The 21,569-nt window shown below is 37.0% G+C and overlaps 1 protein-coding gene across 1 annotated transcript; it reads left to right on the forward strand.

Annotated features, from left to right (window-relative positions):
• Positions 1 to 7,626: 7,626 nt before the first annotated feature.
• Positions 7,627 to 20,787, forward strand: LOC140234704 (protein FRG1-like). Its single transcript, XM_072314738.1, has 8 exons — positions 7,627 to 7,758; positions 9,074 to 9,153; positions 12,613 to 12,738; positions 13,494 to 13,666; positions 14,268 to 14,372; positions 16,105 to 16,196; positions 17,004 to 17,114; positions 18,561 to 20,787. The coding sequence occupies exons 1-8, from the start codon at positions 7,691 to 7,693 to the stop codon at positions 18,595 to 18,597; spliced, it is 792 nt and encodes a 263-aa protein (XP_072170839.1). The 5' UTR covers positions 7,627 to 7,690; the 3' UTR covers positions 18,598 to 20,787.
• The last annotated feature ends 782 nt before the right edge of the window (positions 20,788 to 21,569 follow it).

The raw sequence follows: 21,569 nt of genomic DNA on the forward strand, positions 1-21,569 counted from the left end.
TGACAGGACCTAAATTTGGCTGCGGGTGAATAGAACTTGCTTGCGCAACTCATGGTAACTACTGGTGAGATACGTGCTAGGTACTGTCGTGTGCGGGTCATCTGCGGGGACCTCCGGGTAACAAAAGTTGTTATTCGCAAGTCGCACACAAGGCTTGCCCGGAAAGGTGTGACAGGGCCTTGATGTTCTATACTTAAAGGACAAGTTCACCTTCATTAACATAAGGATTGAGAGAATGCAGCAATATTAGTAGAAAACATCAGTGAAAGTTTGAGGAAAATTGGACAATCGATGCAAAAGTTATGAATTTTTAAAATTTTTGTGTCGGAACCGCTGGATGAGGAGACTACTAAGGCTCGTGATGTCATATGAGTACAACAGTATAAAGAAAATGTAAAGAAAATTCAACACATTTTCACTTTTTTCGCATAATAAAAGAGCACTTGACTTGCCTCTTTCTGAAGGGAATTGGAGTAATATTACCCATAACATAATGTCAGTAGAGTCAAGGGAATGTGTACTTTTTTTCAAAAGATGAAATTTTGTGAAATTTTCTTTATATTTTCCTTATATTGTTGTACGCATGTGACATCATACACTGCAGTAGTCTTCTCATCCAGCGGTGACTGCACAAAAACTTTAAAAATTCATAACTTTTGAACGGACTGTCCGATTTTCCTCAAACTTTCAATGATGTGTTCTACTGACATTGCTACATTCTCTCAATCCTTATGTTAATGAAGGTGAACTTGTCCTTTAACGTACATTTACTCATGTGAATTATAACATAAGACATGATTACACATTTCCCAAGTATCTGACAATGCACCATTTACAAAGTAGGAGTTCTTCTGGATTCTTCCACTAAAGAAATATGGAAACAAGATTCATTTACCCTGTCATCATGACCGCATCTGAAGTGTTTATGCTTTTCATGAATCATTTTAGAATCTATCGGATTCCCATGATTGACTCAATGGTCTAAAGTAACAACATTGGTTTAACTCTAGTCCATGGGTGTATGACACACCAGGTGCGCCAACAAACATCATCCGATAGTTGAGTTACGTTGAATTTATCTTATTTATACAGGAGTTAAAAGCCTGCTTTCAGCTGGGCAGTTGTTTTTCAGCAAGGCCTTGTTTTACATCGAGTGCAAAGCATACACACAACAAAACTGCGCCCAACATACAATGGTACACAAAAACGACAACCACTGCATAAGTTACAAACAAGAGTCAATAAAATATATATGTATATCATTATAATACATATATATATATATATGTATATATATATATATATATATTATATATACAATGTATGTATATATATAATATTATTTATACAGTCACTTACGAACATGAAACGAAAATCGAGACACTTCTGTTAACACTTATAGGATTTCCGCTCATTTCATGACTTCTTTCGTGAATTTTTGGATCAGTGTCACTAATTGTTCTTACATGAACAGGAAGATTGCTGAAAGTTAGACATGCAATATAAAATGGACTGTTTCGGATCAAAGTTTGTCATTTTCAAAAGATCCGAATTGAAAACTAGCGGTTAGAGTTAATGGAGCAAGGTCATTCAACAGTGAGTGTAATATAGGTTAAAGGGGACCTCCGGATGATTTTCAGACTTTTGCATTTGAACAACTATAAATTAGTCAAACTGAGTACAGAGTTTCAGAATTTATAGTGAATGGGATAAAGAAAGAGAATGTTTCCAAAATTTATAACAAATTACAATGAACAAGGATGATGACATGACAGCCTCACCATAAGAATGCACGAGTTGGGGCTCAAGGGAGGAGAACAAAAGAAGAAGGCATGCATACATTTTTCACAGGTGAACTTGTTGAGCAAGTGGTATTGTAATGGAATTACACTGCTACATTTCTGAAATATATGAGGCTCTGATGTCATCAACACTGTTCAGTGTAATTTGTTTACGATTTTCAATTTATTGGTTTCTCTGCTCAAGGACCACAATAAATTCCACGAATCTATATATGGAGCTGTTGATTTATGTACTACATGATGTGAAATTATGAAAATCGCCCGGAATGCCCCTTTAAGGCTTGCTTTGCTCTTCTTTCCTTGAGTTGATCAACCTGAAAGGAGAATAAAGAGTTTCCATATCAGCCTATTGTAACGTATGTCAACACCTAGCACCATTGGGCATCTGTTCTTAATGACTTGCGATCGATTTAGTTGGCCCTATAGACCAATATTCCAATTGACACTGCAGTACAGTCTAAACGGGGCTGAATTCGGGTTTTGTGTAACAACGGGAGATATCCTTATCAATGTACTTTCTTATACGTTTGACTGCATGAAAGATTTTGAGCGATTTGCTTCCAACGCATTCAATTTGTGGAGTTCAATGTTAGGTTTTCATCTAGAATGACCCCAAGATGTTTGCATTCTGAAACTCTTTGCAGAGTTGTCTTTTGAATAACAAAATGAAAATTTTTAATAGAATTTCGCAAATTCATTTCAGATCCGATCAACCCAAAACTTTATCTGCGTTTAACAATAATTTATTACTTGTGAACTACGTGAAAAAGTGGCTTTAGGCCATTATTACCTTTCTAAACAGAACGGGCCCTTTGAAGCAAAATATAAGCATGGACTTATCATCCACCAATAAGGAAAGTGCACACTTCTTAACAGAATTTTGAAACAGGTTTATGCGCAAAGTACATTTCACGGTATACAGATTGCAACTTCATTTATGCTTTCTGTAAAACATCACACTTCAGTAAAAACAAGGAGGGGCAAAGAAATCTCTTTATTACTGAGTGTTATCTTAAGAAGTGGGAAAATAGCATGTTTCTGCAGGTTTGGTGAATTTCTTTTCACATGTTGTATGAGCATATTAGCAAAGAAGAATGGACAGCATCAGAACTGGGAAAATGAATAAGTTCATTGACACCGGATGCCTGGATGTTCGACCAGATTTTTCTTTACTTTGCCATTTTGCCTTTGACCTGAGTTTATTTATTTTTTTTTCACGTTTGATAAACTTTATCTGCTTACTCTATTAAAGACTGCACGTACCATCTTCCACGCCAAACCCTGCATGGTACTGCCTGGCACTCTATGCCAACGAGGAGTCCTATCTAACGGCCAGAAAATAATACTTTAATATCAAGATATTACAGCTGTCGAAATTCCCGCGCCCGAGAAGTTCATCACCAATATTCCACATAGAGCGTTCCTTGCTCCGAGACTGTGAACCCTGTTGGAACTTTGTCAGTATTTTAGCCCCCCTTTTCATAATTTTATTCACACACGTTTTGATATCCTATACGACGGCAGTGCATTTACTCATGTCAATAATTAGCATAATACATAACCCCGAATTATTTTGCAATTCATCGGGTTTCCATGAATGGAGTACACGGATTCATTGGCAGTAATCCAATATGCAATTTTCAATTGTGTAAATGCGTGCTACACATCGAGAACACCACAAACACCATATATACGATAACCAAAGCAGACATGCGCATGTGCAAGGAATACCTGTTTTCGCGCTTGTTTCAGTCCACAAACAAAATACTAGTACCGTGAATCAAATTGAAATAACTTCTAATTTTTTGGTGTATACTGATTGGCGTTGGCACACTAATCGAAGTTTTATGAATAAAGTATAATTATATTTCGTTTAGGAAACAAAATCTATATATGGTACCAAAATTACACGCTCCCATACAACGCACTTGAATTACAATTTGAAATCCAACAGAACCAATAGTCCATGCATTAAACACTTCAGATTATTTATACCCAAGTGGTTCCTTATTCATCTCTCCTGGGGGGGGGGGGGGGCATTTCATGAAGCGTTTTGGCCTGATATTTTCTGACAAACTGTTACAAGCTACTTAAATCCTTGCATCTGATTGGCTGAGAGTGAATTTGTGCGACAACTTTGTCAGACAAAATGCTTCATTAAATGCCCCCCCGTTCTTCCTTTGATTCAATGTCAAATACCAAAGCTTCATTGTGTATTATTCCAGAGCCAATGTGTTTAGTGGAAGATTCCTTTTTAAAGAGATATTTACAGCTTTATAGACAATTCACCAACTTCAGTATAAGGAAGAGAACTAGGATATATGATATACAAAATACATTACAAACCATAAGTATGGTTATGCAAGGCAGTATATGATTTCTGTAAAATATTGCACAGAAGAAAACGCAGAGAGGTGACACGAATATCCCTTTCCACATAAATATTACATGAAAAATAATGACTCGTGTCTTCAATATTAATGAATATAAAACAAATTCACTTTGTTTCAAGTGTATTTTAATACTAAGAATGTGGAATGGAACGCATCAATATTGCTGAAAATAGATTAATTGACATTAGGTGTATGGGTGGCAGACCATGGCTTCTTTCATGCCGCCATTTTGTTTTTGACATGGATTTTTTTCACATTCGATGAACTTTGTCTGCTAATACCAAAAATACTGCACGTAACGTATTCCACGCCTGACCCTCCATGATACTGCCTGGCACTCGGTGATAATGATGAGTTATACAGCAAGAAAATACTTATCAACATATTCAAGCTGTCGAAATTCCCACGCACGAGAAGTTCATCACCAAAATTCCAAATAGAGCGTTCCTTGCTCTAGGACTGTGAATATCTGTTGAAACATTTTCAGTATTTTAACTTCTTTTTTTTTACATAATTTATGTCACACACGTTTTGATATCCTATGATTACAATGCATTTACTCATGCCGATATTAGCATAATCCATAAGTCTGAATTATTTTGGAATTCATCGGATTTCCATGAATGTGTGCACGGTTTCATTAGTAGGAATCAGTCTACAATATTTTCAATTGCGTAAATGCGTGATACACATCGAGAACACCACGATTACCCTACGATAAACAAGCAGACATGCGCATGTGCAAGGAATACCTGTTTTCACGCTTGTTTCAGTCCACGGACAAAATATCTTACCGTGAATTAAATTGAAATAACTCTTCAAATTCTTTTGTGTATTTTGGCACACCGATTATAGGCTCACTGATCGAAGTCATTCACGAAACAAAATCTATACCAAATTACACAATAACAGTATAACAGTCATAATTATGATTTATTGTATTATGTCATGTCGAACGTGAGGGGTAATGTACCCTGCAAACGCCGCTTTTTAGCATTGCTCTTCATTTCCAGCATTTCTGTATACTTACAATATTCTGTAAACTTATCTTTTATCATGCATTGTGATGTAATTTATGTATTCGATCTCTGTAAAATATCTTTATGTTTCAGTTGGAAATGGGGAAAATTGATTAATGAATGAACACGTACCCACTTGAATGAAATTTAAAATCTAACAGAACCTACATCCTATGCATATAACAATTCAAATCATTTATACCTAAGTGGTTAATGACTTATCTCTCCTGTTCTTCTTTTGCTTCAATGTCAAATACCAAAACTTCACTGTGTATTATAACAAAGTCATATGTGAGGGGAAAATTCTTTTTTAAAGAAATATTCACAGCTTTATAGGCAATTCACCAACTTCAGGATGAGGAAGAGAGCTAGGATATATGATATGCGAAATACATTACAAGCCATAAGCATGAATTTGTCAGTATAGAAGTCAGTGTAATTTCTGAGATATGGGGGTAATATTACACACAAGAAAACGCAGAGAGGTGACATGAATATTCCTTTACGCATAAATATTACATGGAAAATATGTCTCGTGTCTTCAAGATTAATAAGTATAAAACAAATTCACTTTGTTTCAAGTGTATTTGAATATCAAGAATGTGGAATGGAACTCATTGATATTGCTGGAAATGAGCTCATTGACATCAGGTGCCTGGGTGGCAGACCATGGCTTCTTTCATGCGGCCATTTTGTTTTTAATATGGATTTTTCCACATTCGATGAACTTTGTCTGCTAATATAACAAAAAAAAAAAAAAAAAAAAAACTGCACGTAACGTATTCCACGCCTAACCCTCCGTGATACAGCCTGGCACTCGGTGATAGCGATGAGTAATGCAGCCAGAATACTTATCAAGATATTCAAGCTGTCGAAATTCCCAGCCATGAGGAGTTCATCACCAATATTCCACATCACTATTCCACTACTAATACCAAAAATAATGCACGTAACAAAACCTTGCTTGGTACTACCTGGTACTCTACAGTGATGAGGAGTCATATCTTCCAGCCAGAAAATTATACTTATCAAGATATTCAAGCTGTCAAAACTCCCAGGCCCGATGATTTCATCAACAATATTCTTTGCACGGAGAATGGTGCTTGCTCCACGACTGTGAATCTTGTTATAACGTATTTAATCTTGTGACTACTTTTGTTTTCATACAACGACTAATATTCCCAACCTAATGATATTATTTCAATACAAATGCTCAGAAGACGTAGGCCTATAGGCCTAGAAGCAAGATCCACTCAGTGCTTTAATCATGGCAGGACTGCATCTCATATTTTCCTGCGGTGGCTATAATAGTTCATCATTGTTCATGGAAAGACAATCCAGTCGTCCTACATCACTTTTGTAATTAGAGAAAAGCAGACAACCATTGTGTGCAGGTTCAAGTGTACACTTGTATAAGTTTGTGAAAGAAATAACATTTTCATTCAAACCGTAGATTTAATTTGTACTAAACTTTTTCAAACACCTTGCGGAATTTGGCGCCCACTGCTGACATAAATGCCTCGTAGATTCATGAAAGTATAAATGCCGTTTCGAATAGGAATAAAATACTTAGTATACCCATTACCCGCTTGAAGAGAAAGTGGAAGAGTCGAGAAGAGAGGGAAAGGATCAATCTTAAGCAAAATCAACAGTCCACCAAATATTTCGGATTGTTGCTACACCATCAGCCCACCCATCTAATCCCTGACCGATGTGCGTTATGTGCCTTTGATGATCGCCTGCGGTTTGATAACACAATCTTTTTGAGCAATCTGAAGATTTATTTTGAATTACTCTATAACGGAACGTGTATTTTGCTTGTTTATTAACCCATTCGATCCGTATGGGAACCTGGTGGCCTGTGTCTATGTCCAAAGTCTATGGGCTTTTCAGAATTCAGTATGGAACGGGTTAAATTGTTAAATGAAATGGAATTTCAGCTAATAGGAAATTGTAAGTTTTTATGTTGTTATTGTCCGGGGTGATGTCCCGTCAAGTTATTTTATGATATACTTATTTCATCAATCTTTGAGCAATTCTATTCTCTCGTCCCTATATCTGTACAATTATGTACTGCTCAACTCTTATGTAAGGATGACTAAGAGTTATTAGCATCATAATGACATGTCTTCCTCACAGAGTGGCTGATCATGATGTCATTAATCATTGCGAATATAATACAAAATGTCCTCAGTCTCTGATAGCGATAAGCCCTCGAACCAGCCCTGTATGCCGTCGTCCCGAATTTGGGTTCGCGTGAGAAGGCTCTGTGCGTCATATAGGCCTACTGCGCCACCAGTGACGACAAATGTGACGACAAATACATCGTACTATTGCAATATGTACAGCAATTACTTACGCGGTGATAATGCAAGTGGGACTATTGATAGATTCCGTTCGTGGTTTGTACGATTTTATTGGTTGGCTGTGCAATAAGTCAAGCGCCCTATGTCAAGATATTTTTCTACTTGCAAAGATGTCAGACTATAAATTTGTAAAGAGTGGCAAGCTGAAGTTGAAAGGAAGTTCGTCGGACCACAAATCGTGAGTAACACTAAACGAAATAAAGAGGCATTTAAGGGATGGGTCGTTGGCTTTTCGTTGTTGCAGCAGGTGTTAACAACAGAGTAGTCCCACCTACTGAAATAAGCGTTAGTGATTTTCATTTCCATCGAAATGATTCTGAATGCAGTAGTAACACTGTATGGTTGGGTGTTCATAATACCGGACACCTAACGTTTTGCTATCAATAGAAACGTGAAAAATCTCACAATTTGCCTGAAATTTTACTCACGTGTGGAGAAAATACTCCGGATTCACAAGCGCGCGCTGAAAATGCGATCTGAGGTACGCGCTCTTAGATGGCGGCTTCGAACGCGTGGGGTGTCATTTTTTCCGCACTCAGTTGCCCTGCTCATTTCAACCGACCACCCTGACAATACGTATAAAGGGCACTTAAATGCGTTTTTTTCGACAGGCCGATGTATTTTTTCTAGCCGTCATTTTTTCCCCAATAATATTTGAATGTATTTTGAATCCGTCGATATTACTTTTGAAGGACTGTTTGATGAATTTGACTTGATTTTCATTAGGAAACTTTTCATCGTAATTGAAATAAATTAGATGAGTCGGTTTGTTTTTTCACATTCATTTCTCGTTTCTGCATCATCTCGTACGGTCGTAGCGGGCGACAAAATGTTTATGTCATGTGTATAGTAACGTGTGTGCACGATTGTACAAGCGGCGGTGACAATTTTGCGGTCAAAATCGTCAAATTTATTACGGAAGGATACTCTACATCTAACGAGTCAGCAAAGGTAGGCCTAGTTATATGTAGTTACACGATAAACCTTATTCGATTTTGCTAAATTTCGGTAATTTAGAGGGAATACTTAGTTGTTTTCGCCACATTTTACTCGGTAGCGTAGCCCAGTGAAGAATCGAACACCGTTGCGCGTAGTCCCATGCGTACATTTTCTTTCTGTACGCGCAATGCCATTATAATGCGCGGTCGGTCGTTATGGACCCGGTCGGTGGGTTGAACACCTACCATACTGTATAGCTGCATGCAAGGGATCTGTGAAATTGACATGGTGTCAAGCCAATATGAGATTGGTTTTCTTGTTTGTTTGTTTGTTTGTTTTGTTTTTTTTGCTGCTGTTGCAAATTTGTGATTGCCAATTATTCCCTCACGATTTGGTCCTACTTTATTCATCATGTTATTGCCTTTAGTTTAATCTTCTCTTCTTTACCATGTTCACCGATCATGATGGCAATGCCAGTGGGAATAATGTTTCATCCACTTGCTTCATACTTTTTTTTGTGTGTGCGTGTGTTATATTTATACATTTGAATACAGCTCAAAGAAACACAAGAAAAAGCGCAAGAGGGAGCATGAAGACGAAAGTTCCGAGAAGATGAAAGATGCCGAGAAGCATGGTAAGAAAAAACATGATCATTGTTGATTAATGTAACACAATAACAATTGCACAAATCACCCATAAATTCAATTAAATCACAATGGCATCTGGTCGGGCTATTTAAGATCTAGATCTATGACTAGAGGGTCTATAGGAATAATATGCTATTGGCCTGCCCAGCTCCTGCAGACCACACAAGCTCCTAAATTCTGATCTCAGATTGTGATGGAGTTTGATAGTGTACTGTAATCATGGTAATAGTGCAGTAAAATTGTTTAGATACAGTACGAGGGAGAAAGTATCACTATCAGTGGACATGTAATGTGCTCAATATGGTTATTCACTGCAATGTGAAGTATTTGTTGAGCAGAGAAACTTGTGTAGTATATGCAAACTGATACCATAGATTGCCCTCTGTTCCTTTTATGAAAGTGAAAATTATTTATTGTCACTATATAAAGGGTATCATTCTCACCATTTCTATTCATACATGTATACTTTATGAGGCATTCTATTGAGATCCTTAGATTGATATATTGTTGTGTAACGGTGTTTAGTTACTCGGGATCGGTATGTTCATTGATTATTATAGAGGTACCAAGTCCAGATTTCCATGCATAAGAAGACGCAAGAGAAACATAGGCTCCGGAGACTGGATTTGTCTTTCAGAGTATATTTATTTCTTGAGTTAAGTTTATAACTCAAGACTCCAAAAGTTTACAAGTGCAAGTCGCCTTTACAATAATATAAGAGAGCAATCCGAAGGTGGCATGTTCCCATGGTGGATGTTGAATCCGAACTCCTCAAGTCTTCTTCAAAACATGATCCAATTCTCTGATCAGACATTCAATCACGAGGATTACACTGGTGGTTACTGGTTACACTGTTGTGACACACTATGAATGGGTGAATGGGGGTGGAGTCTTTGTGTTAAAGAGGGGTTTTAATTGGGCAAAACTTTGGTTGTTATAGGAACTAAGGCGGGACTAGTTTTAAAGAGGAGGTAGTATTCTTGGATTTGGATTTAACAACAATTCTAAGTAATCAATGGAGGAAGGGCAGGATATTTAGGTTCAGCTTAGCCTGGTCGTAAATTAGATGGGGCTAGAAGTACTCAAGGGACGATGAAGGTCGATGACTCACTGGATGAGGTGGAGAGTATTGATAGGGGTCATTGACTGGTGGAGGTGAACTGGTGGTGTATGTCCAGTCATCAGTGTAGAATGGGAGGGGGTAGTGATAACTTTGTGTATCATTACACAACAATATAAGATAGGATTACCAGTTAGACCAAGTATGATTTTATGTAGGGTTTGTGTTTCAAAAATGTTTAAAGTAAGAGTTTTCCTACAGCTAGAGTGAATATTTTACACAAGGCAGTAAACATGTAGAATTTTTCTTTTTCCAAAAATACATATAAAGGGCTGTTCTTTTTTGGGGTGCTGTATGAACATTTATGTGCAATTAAATTTTATGTCTTTGCTCCTTTTTATTCATGAGTGTCCAAGTTGTCATATGCCCTAATAATTATAAACTTGTAAAGTCAGATATTTTAATGTATGTTTCAGAAACATAACAGAAAGGGATTTTTTCCTCTTTGATCTTCACTTTATGTAAACACATTTTGAAAGACGCAGTATATAACAAACTGTTTTTTAATGCAGATACACCATATAATTATCAATTATTGATATCAATGTGTATGCACTCAAACACACACAACAATGCATTGTAATCACATGTATCTCTCTATCTCTCTCTCTCTCTGTCAATATATATACATATATATGTGACCGTGCATCACAAAACGAACAAAAAGTCGCATCCCTTGATTTTACGTGAGGACTCAAAAAAGGTGAAACGGGTCAACCAAGTCAATATTGAGTTTTTCATATTTTCTGAAAGAACTACCCTTCTTCTATATTATTCTTAAGTTTGGGATCATAAAATGAATGGGAAAGTGCATTTTCAACAGTTTTTCTATAACTCTTTTTTGTATAGTGAGAACAGGCATGTCTTAGAGGCCCCTTTTTATTTCTTTATAACCCTGTGCATACTCTTCACTTTCAAGTCTGATAACTTTTGAAGGGAAAAGGCTACTGCTTTGAAAGTTGGCATTAATCATGGACAATGTAAATAGAGAATGCTCAATTTCAACTTAATTTAATAATCGCTTCATTGTTGTTGCCTCAGTGGTTTACATCCTGTTTTTTGTCCCGTTCATTGCACAGATAGCACAGTTTGGTAAAGATTAAGCGCTTGAATAAACAGATAGACCCTGTACTTCAGAGCCTCTTTTCCCGGTTCACACTTTTCCAGAGTGTGTGCTTTCTTTCCAATATTTAGATAGGTTAGGGGAGTCAATTTCAATTGAGTTATACATCATTTTAAAGCTTAGAGTCTGTTCTTTCAGAATGTACCCTTAACTAAAAATCCATGTCTGGCGACTTTTTGTTTGTTTTGTGGTGCAGGGTCACATATACACCTGTATATATATACATATATATATATATATATATATATTTGTATATATGAGATAACAAAGAGGAGAATTAATACATTTTAATGTCCAACAGTGATATTTTAGGCATGCAGGGATACAGTCAACCTTGCTTAAAGGGATAATATTGTTTCGGTTGAGAAAGGGCTTCAGATTTCCAATGTTGTTGATGATGACTTTTTGAGATAGAAATCTTTTATGAAATATGAAAGATAATATAATTCTCAGAGGAATTTAAAGTTTATTTGATGAAAGTTGGTTTTGAAATGGCTGAGATATCCCATACGAACCAATCCTAATAAAAGGTGGGACCCACCTTTTATCAGGATTGCTTTGTCTTACTTTGTTTTTGGATATATATCTCAGCCACTTCAAAACCGATTTCATCAAATAAACTTAAAATTCCTCTTAGAATTGTATGCTTTTCGACATTTCATGAGGTGGTTTCTAAGTATCTTGCAAAATTAAAAGCTAAATTCTTACCTCAACCAATACTATACCATCCCTTTAAGTCGACCTCCCATAAGTGGAATAATCGCTTGAGTTGAAGGTCATTTCAATTCTCTTCCTATTTATTTGACTTTAATCCCTTATAAGTCAGATTTTTTTTTTCTGTATCAAAGCTATTGCTTCAGTCCAATTAGATTCGACTTAGGCAAGGTTGACTGTACAAGGTATGCATTTTACACATCATATATAAATATATATATATATATATATATACACACACACACACATATACACACATATATTCCTTTTGAGAATATTTCAACCTTGTCTGTGGACACTTTCATAAATATAATATGTATGCGTATACAGTGATACACATGTGTGTTAGTGTGTTTAGAGAGAGAGAGAGAGAAAGAGAAAGAGAGATGGTTGAAAGAAAGGTTGTTAACAAGAATTGATAAAAGACTCGCATATTGTGACCCATCCTTCATCTGACTGAAGCTGCTACCCTGTTCTTTTGCTTCATAGGTGGCTGGTGGACTGTGTCCTCATTTTCTGAGATCAAGGGTAACATTGCCATTGAAATGGGACCCAAGACTTTCATCTACTCCATGGACAACGGCCTCCTTACTCTAGGGCCTCCTCACAAAACAGGTGACATTGCTTGTATACATCTTATGCTCTGCTAGTAGATAGTGTGCTCTCATAGCATGACCTCGGTGAAGGGGAGGAGGTTATGTTTTCTTCAGTGTTTGTTTGTTAGTCCGTGTGCAAAATAACTCAAAAACTAGTGAACGGATTTGGATGTTGTTCTTTAATCTCATCTGATGAATTCCTCTTGGAGTACCCATAACTCCTTCAGTAGCAATGGCAACATGTTTATAAACAAAGTCAATAGAACGTCAGTGAGAGTAAAGTGACAGTACTTCACACTCTTTAAGGGTGTGTGCTGCAGCAGTATCAGTTCACAGAGAAAAGCCCCCCAACTTGATTGAGTCGTGCAGTTCAGTTTGAGTCATGCAGTCAGCATTTCATAAATGTTCATTCATGCTTGAAAGAATTTCCCATTATGATTATTGAAATGTTCTAATGAGCTGAGAGGCAATTTTATCAATATGAGAAGTGGTCATATCATGATGGTGCTGTTCCAGTAAAAATTTAAAAGCTACCTGTAAGAGTTCATTTTGTCATGTGCGTGGGAATAACCCAAGTAAATGAACATTCGTTATGTCTTTGAAACACGCTTGCACTACCAATCTTGGTTGTACATTGTATCATGATTCAAGATGTAATAAGAGAAGGCTGATTGATGGCTTCCATCAAAAGTGTAAAGCAAGCAGAATCACAGTGTATTTGGGGATAAGCTGATTTTTAAAAGAACATTTTTTTCTTTTCGTCAATCTCCACAGCTGAAGAGGGGCCTTCCCAACCAGAACAGCTGACAGCCATCCAGATATCCGAGAGCAAGGTGGCCTTCAAGACAGGATACGGCAAATATGTCTCAGTGGATGAAAAGAAGAGGGTAGTTGGGCGGTCCGAAGCCATGGGGCCAAGGGAACAATTTGAACCCATCTTTCAAGATGTGAGTGCAGATATTAATACTTCTACCACTGACCATGACTACTACAGTATAACTGCTGCAGTGTATAACTACCACATCTTAAAAATGATAGTTATACTGTGGAATGATAATGATATAACAACCATTAAAATGACTGATCCTCCTACTCATACTTCTGCTGCTAATAAAAATGATAATAACGTTTATGGTAATGATGATATTTACATGTTGAGACTGGTTGTAGTATTTTCTAAATTAGTACTAGCACTGCATTAGATGAGAAAATTGAGCAAATATTGAAAAATGCATATTTCCTTCATGAGGAAGTGCTAAGGTCATGTTTTGCAAATCTGCATATGAATCATGTTTGCCATTTTTTAACACATTTAATGATGTGGTAAGAACCATCAAAACTCAAACATATTGATTCTTTTCCATTGTCCAAGGTAATTTTTTTTTTCTGTAAACAAACAACAGTGAACATTATGGCATACCACGCCAATGAGTGCTTCTGATATGTTGTCTTATTTATTATTTCTATTGGTTTTTTCATTCAAGTCTTGGATTGCTTTTTTGATGAATTATTATATCATTCCTGGGTTTGTGTTTCTGTTGTCTGCAGGGGAATCTGGCCATTCTTGGCTATAACAACTGCTTTGTTTCTTGTGATGATGAGGGAGACTTGGTTGCAACCAGTACAACAGCAGGGCTGGACGAGATGCTTGTTGTAAGATTTCACCTTTATGGCTCCTTTATTTTCTGTCACAATCAACATATTTCCTTTAGATTTTAAATGGTGAGATAAAAGATGAATTTGTAATTCAGCTGAGAGGCTTCAAAAGCTTGTTCTTCCATACCTACTTTTGCATCATATGATTGTTTCTTTTTCATTTCCTTGAGGTGAAAACATTGGAAATAAGTGGAATTTAGCTTTATAATTAATGTGTGAAATGATAAAGGATAGTTCACCACTGGACACAAAAATAAAAAAAAAAAAATTCAATACTGTTCAAAAGTTCAACAAAAATTCAATACTGTTTGTAGATTCTGTTCAATCGACCTCATTGTGAAACGAGATATTTTCAGTGAAATCACTTGAGTCTGTGTTTATGTGAGTATATAATGAATGAAGAGCGCAAATAATTTTTAACTACCTGCCTTGCTTTCTAACAAATCATGAATGTTAAAATAGTTTTGTTTTTATCTTCTGTTAAAATGCTTGATCCATTAAAGAGGAAATCCAGTCCAAATATAAGTTAGTCTGATAAAAAAGAGTAAAATCTTACGAGTTCAACGGTAAGATTTTTACTGAAATCAGATGAAAAATAAGGAAGTTATGACATTTTAAAGTTTTGCTAATTTCCACAAAACAGTTTTTGTGCAGTGGATATGAATATGCAAATAAGTGAGCTAACCATGTCATACCCTCACAATTTTCCGTTAATCATGTACAAAAAAATGACGAAAATTCAATGATTCTGTCATTGAAGTCTGAAACATGATGTTATTCCTAGTTGAATAACTTTAGAATAGTGATCAGTTAGATATACAAGGAATTGAGCCTCGGGCATAATTGTGTTTGAATGAAAAACTGGAAATTTCAAAATCTTATGTACAAACTATATGCAGTCAAACCTGCCTTAGAAGCCACCTGCCTATAGTGACCACCTGTCTATAGCAGCCACTGAAAAATCCCCCGAGAGAAAAACCCTGTTAAAGACCCTGTGTATAGCGACCACCTGTCTAACGCGGCCAGAGGCCACAAATTTTGTTTCCCGCAGTAGATTTTAACCTGTCTATAGCGTCCAAAAACCCACTGGAGCCGTAGCCGAGCCGATAATTCAGCGTGTTTTCCCGCTTTGTAGCCGTGCAGGCAACGTTCAGTGATCACCACTGCTGCATTCTCCCCTTATTCAGTCATAATAATGCACTAGTGTTAAGCTTTCTTCATGACGATACACATACTACTGTGCAACAATTTCATATACACCGGCATGGTTAAATGCATGAAACACACGGTGTGTGCAGACGTACACACATACACTGTACATGTACATGTAAGGATACAACGATGATACATGTACATGTAAGCAATGCACACAAAGTTGGATTACCTGTCTATAACGGCCACTTTTTCCGTCTCCCTTGGGTGGCCGTTATCGACAGGTTTGACTGTATGGTAAGTTGTGAGGGAATGACATGCTCACTTTGCCATTTGCATATTCATATTGACTGTTCAAGAACAGTTTCCCCCCAAAGTAGGAAACTTCAAAATATCATAACTTCCTTATTTTTCATCCAATTCTGATCAAAACTACATACTGTTGAACATTTTACTCTTTCTTATCAGACTAACTTTACATTTGGACTGGATTTTCCCTTTAAATTGGTGTTTACAAGTAATTCATAACTTGCACATGTATCAATATCTAATGTTGTTTCTGGTATTATGATCTTAGATCAGGAGTGACGCTCCCTTGATCAAGAAGAAGAAAGATGACATTCCTGAGGAAGAGAAGGGCGATATGAGGTCATGTGAAGTTAGCTACGTGTAAGTAGATACACAGGAGCATCTTGGTCTATTGCTGTGACAGTCTGTATCATACACTTGTCAAGATGGATGTATTTTAAAGCTTGATTGTTATGCAAAATAAATATGCCCCCCCCCAAAAAAAAAAAAAAAAAATACCTGCATTCATGTGGTGATGATGACCTTTTGAGTAAACATCTGTAAACATCAGACCACTTTATGAAAACCTAGAGAACTCTTGTTCATTTAGTTTTATTGTGGTCATGCACATTTAATTGTCATAAAAGATATTTCACTGTGGGATCCAGGTTCAAAGTGTGTGTGTGTGTGTGTGTGTGTGTGTGTGTGTGTGTGTGTGTGTGTGTGTGTGTATGTGTGTGTGCATCTTTTTCTTTTTTCTTTTTTCTGATAGATGCAGTTGCATTGTATGTGTGAACAGTGCATACAGATATATTATGATACATACTCCAAGTGGGCTAGCACGAGTGTGATTTTACATACCACTGTTGTTCTCAAGATTCTGAAAACAAGTTTTTTATTTGTGTCTAATACAAATGTTCTTATGGAGAAAGGGAATATTCTTGTCTTGATTTTCCCGGTTACCATACTGGGAAGAGTATATGGTGAACCTGGAGGAAATTGAATCGGTTAGGGCTAGGGAAAATGTTCACAATATTTGCCATATTTAACCATGTCTGCAAAGCATTAATTCATAGCTGGTGTGAAAAATTAGAAAGTTATCCTTTTATGGTATGTAAGGATCTCACCTTGTCAATGATCCTTTTTTTTTTTTTCTTCTTGTTCTTTGTCTTTTTTTCTTTACTGCAGCAAGAAGTTCCAGAGTTTTCAAGACCACAAATTGATTATCAATGAGACGGAGAGAAGCGGGCTGACGAAGGCGCGAGAGAAAGGAAGACTTCATGAAGCTTTGTTGGACAGGTGAGCTGAAAATATGACCACTGATCGCCTTAAATGAGCCAGAGGCTTCAACGCTATATCACCTGAACTGCACAGGGGGATGGGTTGGGATGGGATCAGATTGGACGCGATTCAATGCGATGTGAAGTGGAGGGGAGATGGAAAATATAAAGAGAATTTCTCAAAATTTTATTTCGTGAAAAAAAAGTACACATTTCCTCAACTTCTCACTGACGTATGTTAAGGGTAAATATTCCCACTGCCTTCTGAAAGAGGCATATCAAGTGTTCATTTATTATGTGAGAAAAGTGAAGATATGTTCAATTTTCTTTTAGAGTTTCTTTATATCATTGTACACATGTGACATCACCAGTTGTTAGTAGTAGTCTTCTCATCCAGCAGTGACTGAGCAGAAACTTCAAAAATTCATAACTTTTGAACGGATCGTCTGATTTCCCCCAAACTTTCACTGGTGTTTTCTACTAATATTGCTACATTCACTCAATCCATATGTCTATGAAGGTAAACTTGTCCTTTAAGAGAGTTGCATGTTTTATAGGAATGAATTAATGATCAAATAATAGGTGCTTCCTGGCTGGCTTTTTCTCTGGAGTGGATTGAAATTTAGAGTTTAGAATCTACTTACAGTCTGTAAAAGCAGAAATTTTTGCGTGCATTTTTCGCAAATTTTTTGAGAGCCAAGTTAAAATGAAGTTAAAATGCATGCAGAAGTTCTTGCCTACACTACCTACACTACAGTACGTGTATATGCATTGCATGCCAGTGGCAATTGGTTAAAATTTCTTACCAAAGAAGGTCACCCTCTACAATTTGCTAAAATTTCATGTCGCAAAAATGTCTTGCTTTTGTACAGCAATAGCTAAATTTTCTAGGTAGCTACATGTAGGTAGCCTATTGAAATGTTACCCATGCAAGACAAGACCCATTCAGGTTTAGTAATTATCATTTACAGGGAGCATGGCATTGCCCAAGGCTTTAATACTGCAGTGAGTGCAAGCTGTGCTTGGTCTCTTGTTATCTTAAATTACTGAGGGGGGAAAAAAAAAAGAAGCTAAATATTGGTAGGCAGGGGTCTGGCGATGACTTATCTGTACCAGTTTGATTCAACTCCAAGCATGTAGGAAATAATTGAGGGTGGCAAACTTATCAAATTTCATCTTACACAGCATTTATTAAATGAGCCTTTAACAGTTCATTGTAGTTGACTGTTTTTATCAATGTACAAGCAATGCAAGTGTATTGTTGAATTATAGAGCTTGTATACAGCTGTAGCTGTGTATTAATAGCAGTACAGTACATGTTTATACACGTCTGTGTAGAAATATTTTTGTCGCAAGAGTTCTTTGCAATGTCTGTCATCACAATCCAGAATTCACTGATTTGACCATTAACCTACATTTTGTTTCATCTTTGCTAAATCCTCTTCTCCACTGTCCATCTGATTAGGAGAGAGAAGATGAAGGCAGACCGGTACTGCAAATGACCATGCTTGACCCTCCGAGTGCATGCAGCTGTCTCTCTGCTATCCATCAGCAAAGTTTGATCACCTTGTCAGTGCTGGACACCATCTTTCGGTAGACAGCGATCAAAACAGTGAATCACTAGAAACATATTAGTTACTATTCCAGGCCAAGTGATAACTCTTGTCACTTGCCAAGGTGGTTAACTGTCTAAAAAAGAAGAGAGCGAGTTACAAAATCATCCAGCCCAGATGCCCAGGCATTGTAAGGAAGGGAAGTGGCATAGTGGTCCGAGCTGAAAGATCCAGCTTTATTTTGCCTGGTAGCCACCAGATACAAGTGTGATCGACACTCGATGCATATTACTGCAGGCTAATTAGAACGTCATGAAGCCTTGCTATGCAGTTGTTCAAGAAAGACTTGTGTTTCAGTCGACAGTCAACCCCTCATGCATTTGATTATGATACACATATTTTACTGTGTGAGGGTATACTCGGTATCAATACATTTTATTATATGGTTTATAGACATCTGTAAGATCTGATGGTATTGTCTGATGGAAAAGGTATTTAACATATTTCATGTTGATGTGCAGCACTTATACAAGCTACATTTATTATGTTTGTGGCCAGCTTGTGGTCAACAGACCACTTTAGATTACCTAAATGTATGAATTCTTATATTTTCGCAGGCCCTGGTGGTAACATATTCATTGCATTGTTTTTGTTGAATACACAATGCAATACTAGGAAGTACAATTTACATGCAGTTACTGGTATAGCTATATTGGGCAAGTCATAACAAGCATAGTTTTTAGTGAGGAACAGAACTAGTATCTTCAGGCATGTAACACAGACAGAAATTACTCTGTATGTAACTACTTTGGTCTGTTGCTCCTCAAAATAGGCAGAAACATAACCACTAAAATCTGGATGGATGTGGGAAGGTGGCAGTCCCTTACCAAGGCCTTGCTGCTACAATGAAGGTTGGGAGAAATTTGTTGAACCATTCATTGAGAATGTTAAGACTCTGATCTGTCACCTGCAGTGAAGGAAGTCCACCAGCTGAAGGTCAGATTTGGTGATGCACAGCATGAATTAAGAACAAGTGTTTGGCAATTTTCTCCGTACAGACATTTCCCTTCATAATTACCTCCACCAAGGGAGGAGGTTATGTTTTCATTACCGTCGGTTTGTTTGTTTGTTTGTCTCTGCGCAAAATAACTCAAAAATTTGTGCACGGATTGAGATTAAACTTGCAGGAAAGGTTGAGAATGACAAAGGAACAGATGATTAAATTTTGATAGTGACCCAGAAATTTGTATGGATGTTATGAAGGATTTTTGATATTGTGGTAGGTAGGGTCAATAAATTTAGGTTTTTATACGCGCGCTGAAGTGTGTGCTCTAGTTTCTGTTAGGGCAAGGCCCTTGCGCAGCTGAAAGTTTGATGTTACAAAGACTTCTACACATATACGTGTACATGTATTGGGAAATTGGGCAATTTTTCAGCATGCATATTAGTGCATATGGGTGGAAATCACTGATCTCTGTGGAAGAGCAAGATCGATGAAAATGAAATGTGTAGCTGCTTGGCGGAGGTCTGCGCTCTCAGAGTGTTTTTCTAGTTTATCAAGAAATGATGACATACATGTGTGCATGCGACTCCTGTTATCAAAGTCCTCAGGAAGGGCAGTTTTTTTTTTTTTTTTTTGTTACATCAAAATTTTGTTATGGCTGAACTGTTAAGTCGGTGAAAGGATGAAGATGATGATTTTTTTTAGGTGAATTTTTATTTCATTTCAACAAGAATTTAATTGTGACCATGTTCGGTATAATGGGAGTGCATAGTGCATGTACATGTAAAATGTATTACAACACTTCATTTGTTGATGTTAAAATACACATGTATTACATTTTACAGATCTATTCCACTGAAGTCCCAGGGTGGGGGGGGGGGGGGGGATGAAGTTTTGGGTTTTGTGCGATTATCGGCACTCCTAGGCAGATATGGATTCAGAGCAAGTCGAGAATATAGCAGCAGGATATGTAACTAGGAGAGTTGACTGCTCTAAAGAGGGTAGTAGTGTGTTTACCTCTGTCATGTGCCATTTTGTGACAGTAATCTGAATGAAATGTAAATAATTGTACAACTGTACATACACTGTCTTCTACTGAATTAAATATTTTAAAACATCAAACTGATTTTTAATGACGGAGATGTTCAGACTCATTTTCAGTGGATTTGTGTCAGCTTGTAGATGCTCTTTCTGATAGAAGATACTGTATAAACCGTTATTTTTGTGAATTTTGCAAAAGTCTTGTCACGAATTTAACAACACACACAAATTTCGCGTTGCCCTAGGGTAATACATGTAGTGCATTTACGATAATGTTAATTCACGAAAACAACATCTCGCATTAAAATGTCTCTGGCCTCCTCATTCATGCAAATACCTGTACGTGAAAATAACAGCATATACGGTATTAGTTCAGTTTTTATAAATGGTCATATGGGTGTGAAGATGTACGAGGTGTGCAGGCATGCAGGCGTGGGCAGCTGAGCAGCTGTAAGTAGGGCAGATTGAATTGTTTTGTTGGGGGGGGGGGGAAGCAGGAAAAACAAGGTAAAATTTCTTTTCTTGCAATGAATACACCTTGAAAATAGTCGTTCACTTCCTCCAATGCGAGGCCAAAGAAGAGGACAACAACTTGGAGGACTTGGAGGATGGAGGACATTTCAACCTCAATATGGCTGCAGGAATATTTTCCAAGAAAGTGTGCTGCTGATAGTACGTCGAGAAGAATCTCAATTCTAAGTGTGGTTTTAGTGTCGCTGTTGCATTGTGAGAATGGGGTTTGTAAGCTTTATAATGTACGAGACAGAGTGTGTTTGACAGCATCATACTACATGTACATATATCATACTATCCATATGCATGTAGCTGTGCCCATTTAGTAAACTCCGGTCGAAATTTTCTTTTTATCAAAATTTTG

Source organism: Diadema setosum, chromosome 11, assembly GCF_964275005.1.
Source record: "Diadema setosum chromosome 11, eeDiaSeto1, whole genome shotgun sequence".
NCBI lineage: Eukaryota > Metazoa > Echinodermata > Echinoidea > Diadematoida > Diadematidae > Diadema > Diadema setosum.